Below are 21,276 nucleotides of genomic sequence, written 5' to 3'. Positions count from 1 at the left end.
TGGCAGCCTGAAGCCTGCTGATCATGGCCAACATAGCTAACTGTTTACAGACAGTGGCCAATTCCCCCTGCATCTGTACACAACAGGTGCAGTTCCTATCCATCTTCAATCAATTACAGTCTGTACCATATGTAATGCAACACTAGCCCAAGAAGTTGAACTCACTCAACACAAATGACAGAAAAATATGCAAACTCTTATGACATAAAAATTAGCTCCACTCAAATAGATAAACAAACAACTACTGTTCGCTTCTGCTCTGAAGCATGCAAGAACACCACCAAACTAAACAGTGTAGCCTATATAATCTGTGTACTAACAATAAACAGCTGCTGCTGAACTCTGCTCCAAGACTAGAGCTCTACTGTATTGCAAGGTCCTACATTTTGCACTCCCAGGTCTTATGTCTAGTTAGAACTTTTTTTTTGCATGCATAGTGTCCCATGTCCCATGGCTCCCACCATGGAGGAGAACCTTCAGGGATGAGGAATGAATCAAGGTACCAAAATATACATTAAGTTTCATGAATTTCCTTGTCCGTTGTCATTCTGTGTACTATATTAAAATAATCACTATACTACTTAATACTATTTATTCTTATGCTAACTGAATTCAATCAATTGGGAGCTTAATATTCACTTGATTCCAGTTGTATTTTTCAGTGAGAACATTTACAAAGGCTACATCTTTAAATATTATGCAAACACTATTGTGACACTTTTAGGTGGGGGGGTGTTTGATTTACAGTTGCTTAAGATACTGGTAGAGATCAGGTCAGAACTACCATGTTTATGACACTGCCAAAATGGGTAAACAATTGCCCTGCAGCCGTTAGTGTATGCTTTATGTTCTACACTTTGTGTTGTGGATTGCTCATTGTTTTCTTATTTTGCAATGACTGAAGAGACTAATTATGGTCCATAATGGGGTTAGAGTACGATCCTCACAACACCAAAAGGTATCGGTGATCTCTATGACCATTGTCAGTTCTGCTTTTGCTGGAGCACAGAACCTCATGCAGGCTGTCAGCCCTGTGAGAGAGGGGCAGGCCTTGTTCCACCACTCCATTCCTTTCCTCTCTTCTTCCATCAGTGTGTGCAAGTTCTCATTTTTGTACATAATGGCAGCTGTCACAATATAGTGTCCACATGCTACTGCATCTAGTTTACACTGCATTACTACTTGTCCCTCCACTTTAAAGCAAAGACTGCTACTTGCCATTTAGTTAATAGAACTTTTCTATTCTTCACATTAGACAATTTGTAGAAGGAGTGACTAATGAGATGTTACTAATTTTCTTTTGAACTGGTATGGATTCCCAATTTATTGTTTTATGTAGGCTAGAGCTTTTTGAATATATTCCTGCCAAAGTACACACAGCTTCAGTCTGAACCCTAGGCAAGATGGCAAAAGTCTACATGAAAATTATTTTTTGGTCTTGTACTGACATCGTGCAGAAGGCAGTTCAGATAGAACTGTTTCTTTTATTGTCAGCCACAAAAACGATTAAGGAGATTTTAATTATCTGTTTCCTCGTATTTCTGTTTTAGTTTATTATATTTATCTTTCTGATCTGTTCGTTCTATCCCGTGAGATTTTTTTTTTAAAAAGACAAAAAATACTAATCAGCTACTGAAGCATTTTTATCTTCTATGGGCTGCAGGGGTTACGACCTCTGGGGAGGTGGGTGGGTATTCATGCATGGCTGTCTTCACTTACACGTTGTAGCTACGCAAGGCGTCTAAATTTGTTTATATTTAGTTTGCCCCCCATCCAAAACACCCCATTTCCCGCGCTTGTCCCGTTAGTGTCATTAGGCTTCTTGTGGAAAGTGTGTGTGTTTGTTTTTGTTTCCGCCATATTTGTGACGTCATGGGTCAAAGCAGACGGGTGGGATCGGACGCTTCCGTATTTCCAAAACAAGCCAACAAATTTGTCTAAGTCAGCCAAATGAAAGATTATTCTAAGTGCAAAACCACATCAAACTGGGGTGATTCATTAGTTTATACGTGTGTTGATTCCATTTCAACTTAACTAGAGCCCATAGTATTTTACACAGTATATTCCATTTAACATACTTAACCATAATGTTTACTTCTGGTGCTGACAGTTCATTACTGCTTAGCCTATTTGAAATCTCACTATAAGTCTTTGCGACATTAAGACATGAACCGTCAGCTGTGCTGTGCCATCTTTTAATGGCGAATTCGACCCTTTATCAGTATGCCTGTGTCATTGGCAAATATTATAGTTTTTGAACTTTAAAATCACTGGAAGATTACTCATTGATGGTAAGAACCAAGAGAGGATCCAGAATCAATTCTTAGGGGAACCTACGAGTTATGTTCCATCCCCCTTACGTTAAAACAGGCATCAAAGCTAAAAACATTACTATATTATTAGTGAAGATCTGTGCTGTTTGCTGACGCAGAAGCACTCCTGTCGTTTGGGTAGAGATTTTACAAGCCTTACAGGTAAAAGAATAAAAGCAATGTTCAGAAAATCAAAGCAGATGCAAGAGAGTAGATCTTGTCTCCTTTACAGCTCCTATTTCGTACAATTTCTATTGCTGTTACAATTTATAGTGCAAAAGATCCATAAAACATGAAACTAATTAACTAACCGCAGTTCGTATTTATCGAGTCATTGCAATAAAAGATTATCACTTTCTGGAACGGTATGCTCTATGCTGCAGTACATCTACACAATGCATTGTAATGCATTAACTATTTCATTTGTGAATATCCATACAACTAACTATTCACTTTATAATCTAAAAGGTACGTATAAATATTTATAAAACTACTCGTAAATTAATGAATATCTTACCTGCTTCGATCTTACCCCACTAATTCTCAGGCCGTGGCAGTATGGGCTTTATATATAGCAGCTGTCACATTTCCATGACTCTGGATGAGACACTGTCTTGTATCATTTTCAAAGAGGATTACTGGAGTTTTCGAGTCTGGCTCTAATCGGGATACCTGACTCGCTATAGCTTTAATTATGCCAGCGCTTTCGTGTGAAGCCTTTCCTTTAACACCAAGACACAAACCTTGGCTGTTTGTTAGAACACATCCCGTAACTTCTGGAACTTCCATCACTTCTTCCAACACTCTTTCCAAATTTCTCTCCATAATCAGCAGATTGTTATTGAATATAGCTTCAACAACACTGGGCAGGTACCCAAGTTTTGGTAACTTCACTCACAAGAACGACAAACACCAAACTTCCAACCTCAACCAACAACAGAGAACTGATGCGAATCATGAGGTCTGAGGTGGATCATATGATCACATAACGACAAAGACATTTAACTGCTGATGTTGTAGTCAAGCATATTTAAGATAAAGGGGGAGGCGACCATAATGGCATTTATTGACAAAATACAATATTTGTTTTTTCTTTTTGCTGATGCTTGAACTCGTAATGTAGCACGTTTTTTGAGATTGCAGTTTGCACTGCAGAATTCCGCGTGCAGCTGCAACTCTTGAGTCATGACGTATTTGGTAGTACTGAAACATCTGTGAGAATCAAACATCATATTCAGGCGGAAGATCCGTTGGGGAGATGCAGTTTGTTTAAAAACACACTATTCAAGTGAGATAAGGTAAGTTTCGTTGAGTAGTTTAATCGTCGTATTATCGTGGAAATCAAACTAGTGTTTCATACTCATTTAAGCAGCGATATGTTGCTCGGCGTTTAATACGAATTGCAGAGTGGTTGTCATTAAAGCACTTGGTGCCACAAAATATTTCCATCGCTTGGTATGATGTTCTTCAGAATGTAAAAATAAATAAGTCTAGTACCCCAGTCAAATCTCACAGAGGCCGGCCAGTGTGGCCGTGCGGTTCTAGGCGCTTCAGTCTGGAACCGCGTGCCGCTACGGTCGCAGGTTCGAATCCTGCCTCGGGCATGGATGTGTGTGATGTCCTTAGGTTAGTTAGGTTTAAGTAGTTCTAAGTTCTAGGGGACTGATGACTATAGATGTCAAGTCCCACAGTGCTCAGAGCCATTTGAACCATTTTTGAAATCTCCCAGAGGTGTTGTGGAAACCCAAATTCATCAGCCTTGGCCCTTCAAAGCCTTTAGACACGTAAATTTGATAGCATGTTTTTCAGGAAGTCACGTTTCGAGACATTTTCGATTTTACCATGACACATGTAAATATAGATCTTCGGTGTTGTAAAAACATATTTTGAAATATTCCATTGCTTGCAGTCTATTCTGATGTAGCATATATAAAGTGGCATCATGTAAATTTTAAATTAGAGGACATATAAATTTAAAGACAGAAAAGGAAAGAAAAAAGTTATATTTTGCTCGTTTGGGATGGTTTATACAGATATGCAGAGAAACATCAGGCTCTCTCGTTTTGACCGATTCAGTCTAGAGAGGCAGACGTACCTTATGGGCTACAGAAAATTATGAAATGATAATTGCAATGGGCACTGGTAGGGATTATATCAACATTAAAAAAACCGTTAGTTACATTGATCAATTATTTATTCTAACGATGCTATAATATAAAAAGATAAATACTACAAAGTTAGGCCTTGGTGGTGTAGGGTAAGGTTACGTATTGGATTCCCCACTGAAATCTTGCTTGTGGTGATAGACTGAGCTTTATTGCAGCCCACAGTCTAGGTTAGATTAGAAGGTTGCAATCTGGTTGTGAGTTGGTGAAGCCAACAAATTTGAAAGCAGAAAATTTGGTTGTGGTAACAAACTGATTGAAAAATGCAAGGGGGGTCCAATATGTAACTTTTATCGAGCTCTATATCCTGTGGAAATATATGGAAATTTCAGCTCTCCACAGTACCAACATTGTAAGGGTGTGTTGGCTGACGTTACAAAGCTAGTGTTGCCCCTTCGACTACTGAAAAGGCCTTTCCCTCTTCAGGAACCATACGTTAGTCAAGCCTCGCCGTAGATACCCCTTTTATATGATTGCACGCATATGACTTGTCTGTACCATTGAAGCACACAAGATCCATGGTTCGTCCATTATAGTTACAATTATATGCATCTGTTGGCATTTGAGCTATCACATGCTAATAGTTGCTAGAATTTGTTTCTGCTATGAAAATTTAACTTCTGCTCTCTGGTTCATCATCTGATGTATCGGGCATTGTACTTTGTTGTATTGTGATCTCATGTATGCCAATTTAATTGGTCATAAAGGGCATTACTCTGCACTGAAATAACTAGAATCGGTGCTTGTAATGCCAGACATGTGGTGTACTTAAAGTTTCTTTGGACTTTACGCTGATGGTATTAACTATAATGATCACATTCCAGTGACTATTGTTCATACTATTACATATACTTTTTAGATGTACTGCTGCCTCTGATTGAAAAGATAGGCCTCTTAAATGCAGTTGTTTTCAGGGTTTTGACATGAAGGTCTTCAGACAACACAATATCCTATGCAGATAATACATATTTAATGATGATATGCCTTTTCTACCTTCTTGTATTTCACAAGTTGGGACCATGGTCAGCCTTGGTGAGAAAGCCAAAGCTATTAATAGCTTTTACATTTCTGGTTTTCATAGATTATTTCAAGTGTATGGCAGAGTGGCTCCTTTAAAAGGATCAAGACCGAATTCCTATGGGCTCCATCCTTGTATAAGCACACAATGCTCATGTTAGAACTTGTTTTTTTTTTTTGTGTATTTACTTAATTTGATTGTGGGTGCCACGTGGGCAGAATACTCCAGAACAGTGGAAGAAGTAACTGCTGCTAACACTACAAACTATTTTTATACTAATAGGTGCTCGCTGTGTAGAGTGCATCTAGCACAAATCAAAGAGGAGACAGGTTAACACATAACTTGGATATGGTCGGAATTGCTCCTGTGTTTGTGGAAGGCATTTTGATGTTAAACTAATTAATGAATTCGATTTGTACATCTGTCAAGATAGGTACTAAACTGTAGTGTGGTGAACAGTCTTCTGAATTATACTGTTAAAATTTGTTGAAGTTTGTCTTTCAATAAACTGGCCTACAAAAATTGTTTACTATTCAAGTAGGAACCTTTAATAGTCATAATCCATGTCAGCAAATTTCAGTTAATATTGTTTTGTACAAATAGAGAATAGCCATTGTTATTAGGACACTGCAAGAAAAACTACAGTCAGTCAACTGGAAAGGTTACACTTGATCTACTGAATTTGTGCTCCATCCCTGGTGACCATGTTGGCGGGAATTTGCCGGTAACTCCATATTTATATATATAATGAAGGTTGTAGGAATAATTTAAAGCTCAAAAATCATTTAGGCCTAGCTAAAAAGAGTTAATCATGAACTAATCTTTTTTTTTTTTCAGTCAACTACTTTTCTATTTTGTGTTTGGGGAGGGAGGATGTGGTCCACTCAGAGTGGTGCACTTCTATTATGTATAATCTGTTTACACAAACAGGAATTTCAGTCACAGTGACTGCATTCATATACATATAATGTGACACATTAGAATGAAGACTCAAAGATTTCTTGCTTTTTCTGAACAGCTGTCTTACCTGTTAGGACTTAGGCTATCACAGCTTAAAATGTGGACCTTTTGTTCCTGTTTTATGAACTTCTGTCACAGGAGTACCAACACTGGATGGAGAGGTGCACTGAATAGTGAGCTAGTGGAAGACCCAAATGCTGGCCCAGCATCAGGAGTATTATGTGGTCTGTCTCATGTTTGACCAGCCGGGAAATCTTGATTATACTATCCATCAAATCAGTAGCAGCAACATCAGTGACAATGATAATGAAGACATTAATACAGAGTGTTGTAAATACCTTTCATCCTGAAGCCGGGCTTTGACAGTGTACATCATCTCCAGTTTTCAGACTTTCCCACAACAATATCAAATGTCACATGTGTGACAGTGGTTTTGCTTGAACATGGATATTATGGTGGTTTATTCTTATATTAAGATGGTCCTTGTGTGATAGGATATCTGTGTGACAGAAGTTAGATATGACTGCAGCATCATAGACATGCTGAAGACTTTTTTTCTGTCAAAGTTCTGCAATTTGTGATTAAAACTCGAGTACAAGAAGGTTTACAGTCATGACATACTGCTAAGCACAATTAATCAACAGGACTGTAAAATGGTGCAGAAAGTTCATTTTTCACATTCTGAACCAATGTGTTGTTATTTTTCATACTCTTCTGTCGGTGATTACAAGGAAAAATAATAGAGTTTACTCTCTCTCTCTCTCTCTCTCTCTCTCTCTCTCTCTCTCTCTCTCACACACACACACACACACACACACACACACACAAAAGAGAACTTGTAGGAATTTATGTACTAGAACAGTGGTAAGGTGATGTAGCAAAAGAATCCTCAGCTTTTTATGGGGATATGTCTTCTAATTTTTTTTTTCCAGGGAAACACTTTTGCAATGCAAGCAGTGGGGTTCAATCATTGGGCACAACAGTGTCCCTATGGAAGCAAACATGATAAAACTTTTAATAGTGGTGTGCTAATGTGTAGATACATGGTTCACACGATTCGAAAATGGTGCCAAGACTCCAGATACCAATAAAAAACATTCAGCTTACCAGTACATGCTGTGCCCTGTTTCATGACTTATTACATAAAAGTAGAATAGTAATTGTAATCTTTAACAAGAAGTATTCACATGCTTTAACTTTTACGTGACAGAACTTATTGTTCTTCTAAAAACTGACCAGAAACTCAGCCATCTGGACTCTGAAGATTGTGCTGCCAGATGAAAAGAAAAGGTTGAACATTTTGATTTCTACAGATATTATTTTGTAAGTGGAACAAAAGTACAAAAAATTAAACATCACACTCACTCCATAAATAGTCACCACTATGTGAAGTAGCGCATGTAGGTAGCTCAGTAGTTGACAGTTGCCTATTGTTGGTGCAATAGACGTCATCAGAAACTCAAGAAGCCCTTTGGAAAGCCACTAAACAGGATGACAAAATCTGTGCCCTTGTCTCACTGTTTACATTGTGTGTTTGCACTATTAGTAATAAGTGTGCACTATTGTGACTAGCAGTCACTGTGCTACAGTCTGAAGAATAAATCATACATGAAGCTATCAAACACTTGGGTCAATCCATATGAAGTGGTCCAGTGACGGTTGCTTGACCATTTTTAAATATTTTAATTTTTTTATTTGTGATTACCCTATATTTGAGAAGTTCAAAACAGTGTTTTTAAAATAATTTATCTTGCATCTTTACTGAATGGCGACCATTTTTGTTTGTAAGCATGTGACAATTTTTCAGTCTGGAGACATTAGCAAAAATTAGAATTTTTTGTGAATTTTTGAAATTTGAAAATTTTCATTTTTTGTAGAGTTTGGGGTTAGTTATCTCAGGTGAGACTGAATATAAAAATACGATTTTTGCACAGTTTTTACACCTATATGATAGCAATGTACTGTAAAAATTTCAACATTGATATTTGACTGTGAACAAAGTTACCAATTTTTGAAAATGAGGAAATAATTCACATTTCTATACAACTGATCTTATGGCTGTTGCCTATTTAAATGGTTTATTGTTTCAATGTAATAAAATTTAATTGTGACAATTACTTACTTAACACTATCACCCCATATTCATCTAGTTTATTTATTTTTAATAATGCAATATTAAACAATAGGAGCTTTTGCTTTTGTTTTATGATAATAAAAATGCCCGTTTATGTTTATTGTCAGTAAAGAAGTACATTATTGCTGGGTGTGGCATTGTTGTAGTCAGTCTGTTCTGAAACCTCTGTTAGGCCGGTATTACACTATCAAATTTCTTTGTCAAAGATTTGATCAAAGATGTGATCAAATATTTGACAAAGATCTTTGACGTGGCGCTAAAAAGGGATATTACACTGTTGTCATATTTTTCGTCAAAGTTCAAGATGGCTGACAACTACTACTTCTTATTAACTGCAGCAGTTGCATGTACCAGAATTGCACTGTGTGCACATGCGGAAGAGAAGCAGAAGAAAAAAAGGGAACATACCTGGGTGAAGCCATGGGTTTTATGACGACACGATAAATGCATTCAACAAAACTTTTTATGTGAGCTTATAGTGGAGGATGTCAAGTCGTACATCAATTACTTAAGAATGGATGAGCATACATGTGCACATGCTCAGTGAAGTGTATCCTCATATCACAAAGCACAATACTCACTTAAGAACTGCTATATCTGCAAAAGACACACTCATTGTAACACACTTAATTCCTTGCTACAGGAGAGGGTTGTATTCAGGGTGCCTCATGTTGTAAAGTGTCCCATCATTCTTTGTGTAATTTGTAATTAATTTTGAGAGATTAATTGGTATGCAATAACATGGATGAACAATGCTATGTTGAACAGATAGCAGGTGAAGTGTGTCACAAAACAGTTTATGGTTCAGCTTTAAAAAAACTTGAAAAATGGCAATGATTTTGATGAAGTTAGACCAACTATGTTTAAATTTCGAGTTAGTTCTTCTGTAACATGAGTGTGTGAGTATCATGAGAAGAAATATATTCTGAAGTGCAACCACATTATTGGAAGAAAGTGCTGTGATCCACTTAAAGATCATAAAAAAGCCTATTACTAAGGGTTTGAGGGACATAAAACTTGAACATTTGTCCTTGTTATGTGAGAGTGAAACAGCTTCCCAACTGAAATGTAATGTTATTCCTGGAAATTCCCTGTGCCCAAATTGTTACTCAAAAATATTTGTTGTGAATCCAGAACCAGAATCGTGTAACCTTGTTAATGACATTTATAGTCCTAATGAGGAAGCTGTTAGCATATTGGATTTTGCTTGTTCTAAGTTAGACGTATCTCCTGCTTCGAAAATAATAAAATTAAGTAGCAGAAAAGGAAAAGCAGCTATTGAAAATAAGGTACAACAAATTTCAGACGAAATTAGAAAAGACTTGGAATCATGCTTTAGTAATACAGATACCAACATTATTTCTAATGAAGAAGAAAACTTACCACCAGCATCATCTGACACTGAATATTTGAGCTTAATAGTTAAATTAAAAATTAAATGTTCAGTGACATCTAAAGAGGAAAAAGTTAAAATTTTAAGTTTGCTCCCTGACTCATGGTCAGAGAAAAAATAGTTCATGAATTCAACGTTTCTCATCGTTTGGTTAAACTAACCTGAAAATTAGTGAAAGAGCAAGGCATTCTTTCAGTTTTAGGAAAGAAGAAAGGAGTAGGTATAAGTGAAGAAACAATTAAAAAGATACAGCAGTTTGAAGATGTTGAAAACAGTAGAATGTGCCCAGTTTGCAAAGATAGCAAAAGAGTTGTTATAAATGGAGTTAAAGTAACAAAGCAGAAACGTTTAGTGTTGTCAAATTTAAATGAAACCGTTCAAAAATTCTCATTCTGAATGCAAAATTGGAAGGTCAAAATTTTGTGACCTCCGCCCTAAGTGGTGTATTTTGGCTGGATCCTCAGGGACACTCTCCGTATGTGTTTGTTTATATCATCAAAATGTCAAACTGATGATTGCGGGTGCAAAACTCAATGATCTTAATTAAAAAGAGTTACTACATTTAATGGTCTGTGACACTAACAGTTATGACTGCATGATGAGTTTGTGCAATAAATGCCCTGGTAAGGAAACCGTTACTGAATTGTTTCACGAGTATGATGAGGAAATGCCAGACAGTATTACCTTCAAACAGTGGGTCACAATTGACAGGGCAGAAATGATAACATTGGTTAAATCTCAGGAAGAGTACTTGGAATCTTTAATTGATAACTTACAAAAACTCAAGTCACCACTGTCTTTCTCAAGTCCAAAGTAAGTTTTTGGAGGACAAAAAAGCACAACTTCATGAAACTGAATGCATAGTGCTAGCCGATTCTGCAGAAAATTTTACATTTGTGATTCAGGATGCAATACAAGGGTACCATGGGTCAATGACCAGGCAACAGTGCATCCATTTATCCTCTGCTTTAAAAAAATGAGGAGGATGAAGTTTTCAGTTCTTCAATTTGCATTCTAAGTGACTACTTGGAGCACAACACTTTGGCTGTACATGCATTCCAGAAGTATGTAATAAATTTCATAAAACAAAATTTTCCCAAGGTTGAGAAGGTGATATGCTTTTCAGATGGAAGTGGTAGTTAGTATAAGAACAAAGAGAATTTTTCAAATCTGTGCAACCACAAAGTATATTTTGGGTTGGAGGCTGAATGGCACTTTTTTGCATCTTGCCTTGCCATGGTAAAAATGCTAGTGATGGAGTAGGAGGTACAACAAAACGTGAAGTAAGTAAAGCCAGCCTTCAAAGACCAACCACAGACCAAATGCTCACAGTACAGGACATACATATATGTCCTTTTGCAAGGATAATATTAAAAGCATTGCCTATTTTCTGATCAAGAAAGAAGAAGTGGTTCTGCTTGTGAAAACAACAGTTCAAACAAGATTTGAAAACTGTTTAGTAATAAAAGGAAAAAGGCATTTCCACAAATTCCGTGGCACTGCAGAAAACTTAGTTTGATGCTATCTAACATCAGAAACCAAAATTTATGAGGATCATTGTGTTAGTAAAATTACATCTCTGTCTTTAACGTTGAATGACAGAGTGGCATGTGTGTATGATGAACAGTGGTGGCTTGCAGAGGTTGGAAGAATAAGTTTTGAAAACAATGATGTTTTTTTTTCATTTTTACCCTCTTGCTGGCCCAAGAACATCATTCAAGAAATCTACTAGTGACAAAGTTTGGATACCAATTAAAAATGTTTTAAGGAAACTTTCAGTGCTTGAACTTACACAGCAACTGAGAGGTCTTATTCTATACCACAGAAGCTGTCTGAAGTGTTCTTAACATTCACCACCAGGATTTGGAGCAGTCGCATCTCGAAGGATGTTAATTGAAAATATTTATTTTAAGTATGTCAAAATAATATAAATGTTAATTTTAGTGATGATGTTTCCACTTTTTGTATATAACTCAGTACCTTACTTCAATAATAATTGATTATATCCCACCAATATCACACATGAATGGGCAACAGCCATAAGATCGGTTGTAGAGTAATGTGAATTATCTCCTCATTTTCAAAAACCATATCTTTGTTCACAGTCAGATATCAATGTTGAAATTTTTACAGTACGTTGCTATCATATAGGTGTACAATCTGTGCAAAAATCATATTTTTATATTCAGTCCCCCCTGAGATAACTAACCCCAAACTTAACAAAAAATGAAAATTTTCAAATTTCAAAAATTCATAAAAAATTAAGGAAACATTTGTAACATTTCTTGCTCTATATGAGGCTAGTAGTATATGATATCTAAGTACAGGAAAAAAATAGACTCTCATAAATCACTCCTTGTTTGTTATTTTTGGGCCTAAAAAGTGGATTTTTGAAAATTTGGATACCAAAGTTTGGAGGTCATTTTGACTGGTTATTTTTGAATTTAGGGTATTTTGTGTAATAGAAAATGTTGTAGAGGACGCTTTTCTAAATAAAATCATGTCAATTGCAATGTTGTAACTTAACCCAGCCCATAGATATTAACATTTTTGCTAATGTCTCTAAACGTCATCACGCCCTTACAAATGAAAATAGCCGCCATTCAGTAAAGGTGAAAGGTAAAATGTTTTTAAAAACTGTTTTGAACTTCTCAATTATAGGGTAATCACGTATAAAAAAATTGAAATATTTAAAAATGGTCAAGCAACCAACTTTGTTTTTATTGGACCACTTCATTTGGATTGACCCACTTCTAATTCAACATCAGTGATGGGAAAAAAAAGTTATATCTGTAAATCACAATGAATGATGATAATAAAAATAATAATAAAATTTTATTGTCGTTCAGCTTTTTACAGCAATAGACAAAGTCAATAGTATACATTTCTCAATGTACTTTCATTTGCATGAAACGGGTTAAAGTAGGAACCACACATTACAAAGCAGTACTTTGATCTTCAAAATATACATCAACAGTGTGCAAAGGATTGTTTACTAGTTTCTTGTACAATATTGCTTTAAAAATATTTACAGTCATTTCTTTAAAATTTTTGCTTAGTCTGTTAAGCATTCTTAGTCCAAGAACTAGGTAGGAGTTCTGTGATTTATGTAGTTTACGATGTTTCATGACTACACATGTTCTATTTCTAGTATTCTATTTTTACTATTATAGCTATGAATATCACTTCTCAATACAAATTTTGAATCATTATTTCTAGTGTACATTAGAACATTATAAATGATTAGATTTACTAGTCAGACTTTGCAATTTAATGAACAGATGTTTATAGTGTTCTGATTTACCAGAATCAGTAATTATTCATAATACGGTCTTCTGCAAAAGTAGAATGTCATTTATGTGGCTACTACTACCCCACAATAAAATTCCATACGGAACATGTCTTTTTAAATTTCTAATTAGATAAATAACTCTTGAAAGTCTAACCAATATATTTTTGATGTGTGGTTCCCAGGTCAATTTGTTGTCAATAGTAACACTTAAAAATTTAATGGTTTCTAATTCATGGTGGTTAGGGGTCTCCTTCAAGCATAAATAAAGTTCCTGGATTTTACTTTCGTTTAGGAAGAAACCATTTGTTCTGAACCATAATGAATATTGAGCAAGTGTATTTTCTGGCATCGGCATACAATAATGCATGTGAATTTATGAATAAAGGCAGATCATCAATCATTAATAGAAACAATAAAGGCCCAAGCACCAACCCTTGTGGCACTCCAGACCTAACATAAACCAAATTTGATTTCTCTCTACCAATGCACACAACTTGTTGGTGGTTCTCTAGGAAAGATTTAAACGTATTTACACCTTTGCCATCAAAACCGTAATAGAGTAGCTTATTTAACAAAGTATTATGCTTCACATGATCAAAAGCTGTGCTCAGGTCACAAAACGTAGCCTGAGCGTAGCCCCCAGCCACAAACACATTTGGACAAATGTTACTAAGGAATCCATTGTGTCAGTTGTGGATTTACCTTTCCTAAATCCAAATTGCTTATCACTGATTACATTTTATTTGCCCAAGCAAAAACTAATTTGATTGTACATTATTGTTTCAAACATTGGAAATACGGAAGCGTCCGATCCCACCCATCTGCTTTGACCCATGACGTCACAAATATGGCGGAAACAAAAACAAACACACACTTTCCACAAGAAGCCTAATGACACTAACGGGACAAGCGCAGGAAATGGGGTGTTTTGGGTGGGGGCAAACTAAATATAAACAAATTTAGACGCCTTGCGTAGCTACAACGTGTAAGTGAAGACAGCCATGCATGAATACCCACCCACCTCCCCAGGGGTCGTAACCCCTGCAACCCATAGAAGATAAAGATGCTTCAGTAGCTGATTAGTGTTTTTTGTCTTTTAAAAAAAAAAAAAAAAAAAAAAATCTCACGAGATAGAGCGAACAGATCAGAAAAGTAAATAAAATAAGATAAAACAGAACTGGAGACAGCCACACTCAAACTAAACTCCGCGCCGTCATGACGTCACACACAACACCCTTACGTCACGGGTCAAAGCCGACGCGTTGGATCGGACGCTTCTGTCGACCCCAAACATTTTGGAAAAAAAACCAGTGTGATGGATACGGACCTATAGCTAGTGAAACAGTTCTTTTCACCTTTTTTATATATGGGCACAACTCTAGAAATTTTTAGTTTATCAGGGAACTTACTTTCAACAAGACATTTATTTTCACAATAAGTTAAAGAATAAATTATACAGTCAATAACATCTTTCAATAAATTACATGACAAATCATAGTAATCAACACTAGCTGAAGGTTTGAAATTTTCACCATTTTCAGGATAGTATATGGACACACTTCTGTGAAAGTGAAAGTGCTCGGGAAAGGCTTTTCTAAACATTTGTCCATGATACTAAGTGTTGTTTCACTAGGTTTGTTTATTGGACTGCTAATTTCTGCAATGAATTGGATACAAAATTTATTGAATTTTTCTGGGGTTATGGCAATATCATATTTTTGCTTAGTGTGGACAATAGAATTAATTACACTCTAGGCTTTTTTGCATTTGTTTTTGGACTTTTCAATGTTTACTATATGATGTAGTTTCTTTGCTTCACTGATTGCCTGCCTGTACTTATGCTTAGCTATAGCATACAATTCTTTGTACACTTCTGATTTACCATTTTTGTACATGCCAGAATATAGCATAACACTATTTTTCGGTTGCCTTAACTGTGGAGCATACCATTCCTTGTTTTTCCTTTTTTTTGTAATCACTGCTAATATTTACTGTACATTTTTTTCAGAAGGATGTTATTTTTGAGTATATTTAAAAACACACAAAAAAATCAGTGATAACAATATCAGAGGAACAATGTTGAAGCCTACTAAAAAGGGAGTCCCAGCTGAAACAAGGGGGGGGGGGGGGGGGGGGCATGTCTAAACCTATGCATCCCCTCTCTACACATTGGCCTAGTAGTCACAATTTTGGCTTTTGGGTTGGTGCAATCTGAAGTTACATTACTAACACTAATTAATACTGCATCATGATTTGAGAAAGGGAAACTAATTACATCAGTGTACATACAAGTTCTCTTAATGTTTATAAATATGTTGTCTAGACAGGCAGAGCCCCTTGTAGGTTTACAGTTAACATAGTATAGGTTAAATTGTCGAAGCAAATTTATGAGCTCTGTCACAGTTTTTCTGTCCTGCAGAACATCAAAGCTTGAATTGACATCCCCTCCAATGACAATGTTATATTTCTCCCATTTTGGTATACCGAAGTACATTAAGAGGTCCTCAAATTTCTCAAGAAAGATGCATGGGTCAGCAGTAGGTGGCCTACCACCACCACCACCACCACCACCACCACCACTACTACCACTAGCTTAATACTCTCAATTACTAGTCATGATATTTCAAAATGTAGTTCAGCACAAAGGGTGTTGAGATCTACTGTGCCACAGTTTGGTGCAAGGTGTGTTTTTGCATATATTGCTACACCTCCATGTAAGTGATGTTCTCTACTGTAGCAACTAAATAATGTGTAATCATCCAATACTTTTTACTCAAGCTCATCCTTTTTATTCCAATGTTCACTTAAGTACACAATAGGCACTATGTTTTCATTGGAAAATTCATTAAATCTGCCATACCCTGAATGTTGAGGAAGCGTATTTTAAACTCTACCTTTGGCATTGCTTTATTTGCATCTTTACTGAATTGATGCAGCATAATGTTACCATATAAAAGTTGACCAGGTAGTGTCCCTGTAATTCTGGAACATCCACCCTGGTCAATGTCTAGAAGTTTTTTGTCATTTCAGTTGAGACATAATCTAAACAGAGCACTGGTCTTTCGTCCTTCGCAAGCTTGTCTGATATTACTTTGAGAACTATATCACTTAAATGTTTACCTAGTTTTTGAAGTGCCTGCCAAGTGTGGTATACCAATGTCTGTTACAACTACTGGTTTTAATTATGATAACATTTTTAAAGTGTGTATCAATAGCTTTGTACTCCTTGTTGGTTTGTTCCACTTCCTTATTCACACATGACCACAGAAGCAAATCATGTCAGTCAGGCACATTAACAATAATCACATTAGTGTGGGTTTACACTTCTTCTTCAGTGTCAATGTTGCCTATCTTCCTCTTGTTTCTACTGACGTCATTTGCTCCGGCCATTAACACTACAAAGTCTTTGTCCATGAGAGCTGTTCCGCCTTTCTTGATTGATGTTGAAATCTCTTGTAAACCAGCCCCTGGTTTAACAGTTCCTTCAGTTTCAAACTCGTTGGTCACAGAAGGCCTACTTTCCATCATCATAGCTGACAATCCTCGTGCATAACTGTCTGTGTAAATCTTGATTTTACATTCTTTCTTACATGTTAGTTTGTTATTTACTAGGTTCTGAGTCTCTTGCACCACCTTATCAGATGAGCATGCTGATACAGTTTCTGTATCATCTGTGTTTTGAATTGAATCATATTTGGTATTAATTGGTAATTTTACAGTTACTCAATCTACTGTCTGACCTGTTATTGCGAGCCATTATAGTCCTAACCTCACTTTCTGGCAGCCCTTCCACGTGTTTAGACATATTAACACATAACTGCTGATCACTGTCTTCCAAGTAAAGCTTGAGTCTTCTGTTTTCATCACTCAGAATTTTTAAATCCACTTGTAGCTCAGCAATAATTAACAATAAAGAATTTTTATCATCATCAGATACCGTGTGAAGTTTTAAAATGTTTCCCGTTAGACTGAAGTGGCCATTAGCACGCCTTGGGCAGATCCATTCAGCACTTTCTTCAGTAAGGACATTTTTGGTAATGTTTGCACACACAAAATGATTCCAACAATCACACGAATCACACAAAATACCATTTCTATTACATTTTACACATTTAATATCATGGATGAACCTGTTGTTTTTGGGATCTGAATCACTACCTACAACATCAACCGGCACCATTTTTCCAATTATGTGAATGTAATAGGGTGATTTCCAGGATGAGATTTTCACTCTGCAGCGGAGTGTGCGCTGATATGAAACTTCCTGGCAGATTAAAACTGTGTGCCCGACCGAGACTCGAACTCAGGACCTTTGCCTTTCGCGGGCAAGTGCCCTACCATCTGAGCTACCGAAGCACGACTCACGCCCGGTACTCACAGCCTTACTTCTGCCAGTATCGCGTCTCCTACCTTCCAAACTTTAAAGCTCTTCTGCAGAAGTTCTCTTTTGCAGAAGAGCTTCTGTAAAGTTTGGAAGGTAGGAGACGAGATACTGGCAGAAGTAAGGCTGTGAGTACCGGGCATGAGTCGTGCTTCGGTAGCTCAGATGGTAGAGCACTTGCCCGTGAAAGGCAAAGGTCCTGAGTTCGAGTCTCGGTTGGGCACACAGTTTTAATCTGCCAGGAAGTTTCGTAATAGGGTGATATCACAAATGGCCTGTTTATATTTTTCAACCTGTATGTAATGAAACACTGTACAGCATTAAAATTCTCTATAAAAAGTAAGCCTTTAGTGCAACACAAAAATATATAATTTGTACTCCATTGGTTGTATAATAACCTATCAAAAGTGATACAGCTGTTGTCCATGTAGCCGCCCGCGGTGGTCTCGCAGTTCTAGGCGCGCAGTCCGGAACTGTGCAACTGCTACGGTCGCAGGTTCGAATCCTGCCTCGGGCATGGATGTGTGTGATGTCCTTAGGTTAGTTAGGTTTAAGTAGTTCTAAGTCCTAGGGGACTGATGACCACAGCAGTTGAGTCCCATAGTGCTCAGAGCCATTTGAACCTGTTGTCCATGTAGTTATTAATACATTTATTCTGTTAGTTATGCAGTATATGTAAAACGGGTTAGCAGTGTGGAAGAAATGGTGAACAACTGAAAAGGATCAGAAGCAACTTGCCACTTTTGTTGTAACCATCTAAAATCTTGAAGAAAACGACCAATAAACATGTAATTCTTAATAGGGGGAAAAATTTTGACACTTCTCTGATTTTGCTATTGCAGTAACCGATTCAAAGAGACCCTTCAAAGTCAGAAACTGATGTTCTTTTAAACTTTTATTGAAGAAGCAGCAATGAAATGTTATATTAACATTAACACATAATGGAGTTGCAATATTTATGTTTTGAAAAGCAATGTCTGACGAAATAGTTATATTGAGTCGCAAAAGAACATTAGTAAACCACAAAAAACAGGGAGACACATGGTGAACAGTGTAAAGAAGGACATAATGCAAACTTGTGTTTATATGCCAGTAATAAAGTGGTAGTGCGACCTCCAGATCAGATGTGAGGAAACGCAGATCAGCAAATCATACCACTGATGATGCCTTAGAGCAAAAAAAAAAGGCGAAACACGTCTGGGATAAGTAAATTAAGTGGCGGCAGGAAAGGCAGTTTTATTTACAAAACAAGTAGAAATGTTATATTTATTTGACTGGTGTCTAGATGGCTGTGCCCTTCACTGCAATTTCAAGAATACTCTCTCACAATCAGACATTCTCTCTCTCTCTCTCTCTCTCTCTCTCTCTCTCTCTCTCTCTCTCTCTCTCTCTCTCTCGCTCACGCACGTGCGCCCGTGTGTTAGATCACTATTGTCTCCAGGCATTAAGGCCTGATACTGTGCACATCTGACGAAAGATGTAGTTCAACAGCTTATCCAGAAATCTACTTTTAAATGTGCCTGTTGCCTGTCCACTGCTCTGTGCCTCTTCTGTGCTCTGAGTTGCAATCTTTCTTGATTGATATTGTTATTCCACTCCAGATTTTCCATTGTTTGATTTTAATTTAAGAAAGCTGTCTGTTGTAGATGTATGTGCTGGGTTGGTGTGATGTGGGGGAAAGTTCCCGGTTGTATCGATAGGTTATTGAGCTGTCCATAGGGTGAGAGGGCAGTGATGTGCTGAGCAAAAAATTATTTGTAGGTTTGTTTGGGCTTCAGAGAAATTGTTAAGCCAAATGTAATCATAACCTGAGCTGAGCTGCCTGAAGTGGAAAAGACCTTAAAAATCTGATTGGCTGTTATGAAATGACCAGTATTTAGCATTATAATGGACATTTGTAAATGTTTCCCCCATTCACAGTTTGTACAAATTGCAGGACATTCTTTATTAAATATGTAAACAGACACAGTACTTTTTGTCGTAATTTTTATTGAATTTTGTTTTCCTTTTTTCTTCTTCACAGGAACAATGAACACTTCTCAAGACCATTTCCCAACATCTCCATCATGGAAGCTGCCAGAGGATGTTATGCGGATACATCGTTTAAAGATGAAGAAAAGAGCACTACAGGCAAGACTAAGAGGGAAAGATCTATCCCGTACTCTGTCACAGGACTCTGGTGTTTCAAGCAAAGATAATGCCTCTACTGGTACTGCAAAAAGGAAGAATCCTTTCAGGTGAACATATGAGAGTAAGAAAAAAATACTTATGCTAAGGATGTCTCTCTTCACTGTATGCTGTTCATTTATGATTTAACTGTGATTTTACCTCACCTTGGCTCTGTATCATGAATGGTGACTTAATGTCCACACATTTTTTTGCTTCACCACATCCAGAGGAGTGAATGGAGGAAGCTACATGCCACATGGTCAAGTTGCATGCTATAGAATTGGATAGTTCCAATTTCTCATGTAATATGACCAAGAAAATTATTGCTGCTGCCTCTGAATCACGGAGTCCCGGGCTCAATTCCCAGCCAGGTTGGAGTTTTTCTCTGACTGGGAATTGGGTGTTTGTGTTGTCCTCATCATTTCATCATCATTTATGAAAGTGGTGAGACTGGACTGTGTAAATATTGGGAATTTGTGCAAGCTCTGATAACCACGCAGTTGAGCGTCTCACAAAATAAATATCATCATCATTATCATCAAGAAAATTATGATGTGTATTGTATGGATTGTATCAGGTACCTGCTGAGCAAAAATTGCCTAATAGAGAAAATGGAAAGTTTAAATATTTAGTTTTGTTTAAAGTAATACTATTTCATGGAGTAGTGAGGTGTATTTATCCTGTTGAACAAGGTGCTGCGTCCATTCATTTTACGCAAAATACTTGGAAACACAGCACAACAAGAAATATTTTGTGATATCTGTCACCATTGTCACAACAAAAAATGTTGTTTTGTGCAGTGCCAGTGATATCTGTCACCATTGTGTAAATCACACTCATGAATATACATATAACAACTAATATATACCAGATTTGCTTGCTGTCTTTCAGAAGTGCGTTGGTGTGGTCATTGACTATAGCAGCAATACAAAGATTTGTATCTAACAGCAGTTTTTCATGTTGCAATGTTGATTGTGGTAACCGTAGATATGTTTCAGCTTTTGTTGTTTGAAAGACACTCACTGCGAATCATCTGCGATGTTTCACAACTTTGATTTTATGCGCATTAATTACAGATTGAAAATAATCAACCACTTGATTTTCAACTTGTACGTGACTTCTCTGCAATTCAGTGTCTGGCAGAAGATGCATTGGAACCACCTTTAGAGCATTTCTCTGCCAGTCCACTCTGACAGTGCATGGAGAAAAATGAACACTTAAATCTTTCTGTATGAGCTCTGATTTTTCATATTTTATTTTGATCATCATTTCTCCTTACATAGGTTGGCAAAATAAAGTGTTTGTGCATTCAGAGGAGAAAGTTGGTCATTGAAGTTTCATGAAAAGCTCTAGCCGCAATGAGAAATAATTTTGTTTTAATGAATTTCACCTCAGTTGACCCATGTCCATGACATTCTCTTCCATATTTTGTGATAATTCAAAATGAGCTGC

At 36.8% G+C, this 21,276-nt stretch overlaps 1 protein-coding gene across 1 annotated transcript in view; it reads left to right on the top strand.

Moving 5' to 3' along the window:
• The first annotated feature begins 3,496 nt into the window (after positions 1-3,496).
• LOC124711236 (protein downstream neighbor of son homolog) overlaps positions 3,497-21,276 on the top strand; it is an 80,720-nt gene continuing 62,940 nt past the window's right edge. The window contains exons 1-2 of the mRNA XM_047241197.1: positions 3,497-3,610; positions 19,679-19,892. Coding sequence (XP_047097153.1) covers positions 19,684-19,892 — 209 coding nt within the window. The 5' untranslated portion in view covers positions 3,497-3,610; positions 19,679-19,683. The remainder of the gene's footprint in view (positions 3,611-19,678; positions 19,893-21,276) is intronic.

The sequence above is a fragment of the Schistocerca piceifrons genome, chromosome 8, assembly GCF_021461385.2.
Source record: "Schistocerca piceifrons isolate TAMUIC-IGC-003096 chromosome 8, iqSchPice1.1, whole genome shotgun sequence".
Classification (NCBI taxonomy): Eukaryota; Metazoa; Arthropoda; class Insecta; order Orthoptera; family Acrididae; genus Schistocerca; species Schistocerca piceifrons.
Note: the sequence above shows the minus strand (reverse complement) of the source record. Positions and strands in the feature narration are given on the sequence as shown.